At 60.4% G+C, this 3,396-nt stretch overlaps 1 protein-coding gene across 1 annotated transcript in view; it reads left to right on the top strand.

Annotated features, from left to right (window-relative positions):
- Positions 1-6: 6 nt before the first annotated feature.
- NPEPL1 (aminopeptidase-like 1) overlaps positions 7-3,396 on the top strand; it is a 20,516-nt gene continuing 17,126 nt past the window's right edge. Inside the window, exons 1-5 of the mRNA XM_006839146.1 lie at positions 7-157; positions 795-980; positions 1,333-1,503; positions 2,428-2,517; positions 2,850-2,931. Of these exons, the coding sequence (XP_006839209.1) occupies positions 8-157; positions 795-980; positions 1,333-1,503; positions 2,428-2,517; positions 2,850-2,931 (679 nt within the window). The 5' untranslated portion in view covers position 7. The remainder of the gene's footprint in view (positions 158-794; positions 981-1,332; positions 1,504-2,427; positions 2,518-2,849; positions 2,932-3,396) is intronic.

Genomic DNA, 3,396 nt, shown 5'->3' with positions numbered 1-3,396 from the left:
CAGGAAGATGGCGAACGTGGGGCTGCAGTTCCAAGCGAGCGCCGGGGACGCGGACCCGCAGAGCCGGCCGCTGCTGCTGCTAGGCCAGCTGCCCCACCTGCACCGCGTGCCCTGGAGCCACATCCGCGGGAAGCTGCAGCCCCGGGTCACCGAGGAGGTGAGCGCCGGCCGCCATGCGCCACCTCGCGCGGCGGAAGAGGAGGCCCGGGCGGCGGCGGGCGGCGGCAGAGGCCCCGCCTGCGGCCCTGGAGGGCGAAGGGCGCGCGGCCTGCAGCCCCGAACCCAGCCCGGCGGCCCGCACCCCGGCCCCGCAGGGAGGAGCTGCACCCGGTGGCCTGGGCCCGGGCCGGGGAGTCTGCACTATGTGCGCCCAGGGCGCGCCTGTCACACCACCCAGAGCCCCTCCTGACACCTCAGGAGCGAGCGAGGTGGCGCGATGGGGCCAGAGTCCTCTAAAGAGCTGTACCCTCAGTGCCCTGAGGGTCTCCACATGCCATCAGACCTTCCTGGGGCCGCCTCCACCTGTCCCTTCTCAAGGCACGTGGACCCCAGTTCCAAGCGCCGCCCCCTCCACTGCTACCCCCGAGCCCTGTATAAAGTGTCTAAAATAAAGTGGGCCCCAAACAGGCCTTTAAAACCCCCCAGGCTTCATCCCACTGGGTGCCAGGGTGCCAGCAGACATACGTGTGAATTTGCCCTGTGTCCAGGCAGGCTCACAAGCAGGGACGCTGCATCCCACATAGCAACCTGCTAAAGCCTGGGTCTGCCTCTTGTCTCCCCTGTTCTGATCCTAGCTCTGGCAGGCAGCTCTCAGCACACTCAACCCCAACCCCACAGACAGCTGTCCCCTGTACCTCAACTGTGCTACGGTGGCTGCCTTGCCCTCCAGGGTGAGCCGCCACAACAGCCCCTCTGCTGCCCACTTCGTGACCCGGCTGGTGCGGACCTGCCTGCCTCCAGGAACCCATCGGTGTGTGCTGGTGAGTGCTTACCCACTTGGCCTGTGTCCCCGAGGTGAACCACACAACACAACCTCAGATACTGTCAGCCCTGGACATGCCAGGCAACTGACCCCAGGTCTGCGGCTCAAAGTCAGATTTCCTTAGCCCGAGTCTAGTGTTCATCCCTTGAGGGCCTGCTTTCCAGCCTCAAGAGGCTAGAAATTTGTCTAGAGGCCATTTTTTTGGTCAGCTACTAGATCCATCGTTCTGGGCAGGGCCCCAGGGAGGGGCTGACTTCATGCTTCAGTGGGGTGTCCAGCCGGCTCTGCTCTGGTGAGTTTGCTGCCTTGGGGGCCTGGTCACAGCTCATTCAGTGTCCCCTGTGCCACAGATGGTGTGTGAGAGACCTGATGTCTTTGCCTCGGCCTGTGCGCTGGCCAGGGCCTTCCCGCTGTTCACCCACCGCTCAGGTGTCGCACGGCGCACGGAGAAAAAGACAGTCACAGTGGAGTTCTTCCTGGTGGGACAGGACAACGGGCCAGTGGAGCTGTCCACTCTACAAGTGGGTGTTCTTGGACTTGTCCATTACCCCGGTGTATTCAGAGACCCTCTGGGGGTGAGGTAGCTGGGAGACATGATGATGAACTTGACGCTGTCTAGGACCCCATTACACCCACGCTGCCCTCTTTTCGCCATTGCTTTGTGCTGGGAGGGGGACAGTCCAGTCAGGTGAGGGGCTGAGGTTCAGGCCTGGCAGAGGGTGGCGAGAAGACCCAGATGAGGTGGAGCATGCGAGGGGGTGAGGACTTGGCAGACAGAGTGTGGGGACCTCTGGGCGCCATTTCTGGGTTACACTGTGATTCTCGCCCTTGGGCACAAGCTCCTAGTGGAGCTGACTCTGAAACCGGCCCATGTGTCCAGGGTCTGCTCCCTCTGGGCACTGGCTAGCATGATTGGTGTGTAAGCCTTGAGGGGCATAGCTCCGTGTCTGAGTTCTTCCCTCTGCCCTGAGTGACCAGCTCCAGCTGGGCCCAGTGACAAGGACAGCGTGGTGGCAAAGGTCATCTCTCTCCAGGATCCATTGGTTCATGGGAGACTTGATTAAGAACACTACCTGCTCCCCAGGAAACCCAAGACTTGGGGACCTGGGCTCAGTTGGTGGACTGTGCTTGGTCAGGAGGGTCTGGTCTCAGAGGTTCCATGCTCGACAGGCTAGGGCCCAGTTCCCTTTGAGCTGGCCGGCATGGGAGAAGGTGGACGCAGTGTTGCTGAGTTAATGGGTGGTGGATGGTCATTTCGGCTTCCTTTCTGTCTATGGGCTTATGGGTCACCCATGCCTGGGAGCAGGGTCACAGCCTTGTGTCTGGGTCCTTTGTACTAGTCTCTGTCTCACTGGTCTTCCAAGGCCGCCAGCACCTTGGCTTCCATGGACAAGGAGGGCTGTGGCTCCCACCAGGTCCCAGAGCTCTGGCCTCATCTTTCCTAGTGCCTAACGAATGCCACAGAAGGTGTACGGCTGGCAGCCCGGATCGTGGACACGCCCTGCAACGAGATGAACACAGACACCTTCCTTGAGGTCTGTGGCCCATTTCACCAGGGGAGGAGGTGGGCCTGGCTAGATGTCCGTCAGGAGACCCGAAGACGTGCCAGAAGGGATTTGGGAGGTGGGAGGGATAGCCAGGCTCCACACTGCTCATCTTGCCTGGGGTAGCTCCTAGGGAGGTCCCCCCAGCTCCAGCAGAGGGTGTGAGGGGCAGAACCCCTCCAGGGCCCTCTGGGACCCCAGCGTGTAGGCAGTAGCTTGCCTTCCTGGGCTGAAGTCTAGGCAGAGCCAGGAGGACGGAGGCGCTGGGTCTCGATGTGAGTCATCACGTGATTGTGTGCTGATTTTTCTCTGACCATGTCCAGGAGATCAAGAAAGTTGGGAAAGACCTGGGGATTGTGCCAACTGTCATCCGGGATGAGGAGCTGAAAATGAGAGGATTTGGAGGTGGGTGGGCTGGGTACCATGGGGGTGGGGCAGTGGGCTGGGGATGCTGATTCATCTTGCTATGCAAGAAGCTAGTGCGTCCACCCCTAGCCCATCTGTGGGCGAGAAAGGAGGCTGCGACTCGGGTTTTGGAAGCCCCTCCAAGGCTTCATGTGCTGCCTGCCCTTGCTCCATCGGCCATCTCTACCGAATGTCTGTAGCCACCCCATACTCAGACTTATGCCCAGCTCAGTACCCCTGTACTCTTTCCACCTAAACTGCTTTCCCAAGAGCCCTCCCTGTGGGTCTCAGAAAGGCCCTCTTTTCCCGTGTACCCCCTAGTGCAAAATCTCCAAGTGAGAGAACAAATCAGAGAGAAGTTACCATCTTTTATGTAGCCTAACTTAAAAGGGACATCCCATCCCTTAAAGTATAAATGGTGGTCTCGGTGTGCTGGGGAGTCAGTTCCAACTCATAGCGACCCTG

The sequence above is a fragment of the Chrysochloris asiatica genome, unplaced genomic scaffold (genome assembly GCF_000296735.1).
Source record: "Chrysochloris asiatica unplaced genomic scaffold, ChrAsi1.0 scaffold00023, whole genome shotgun sequence".
Taxonomy (NCBI): Eukaryota; Metazoa; Chordata; class Mammalia; order Afrosoricida; family Chrysochloridae; genus Chrysochloris; species Chrysochloris asiatica.
This window is presented reverse-complemented; position numbering and strand designations above follow the sequence as displayed.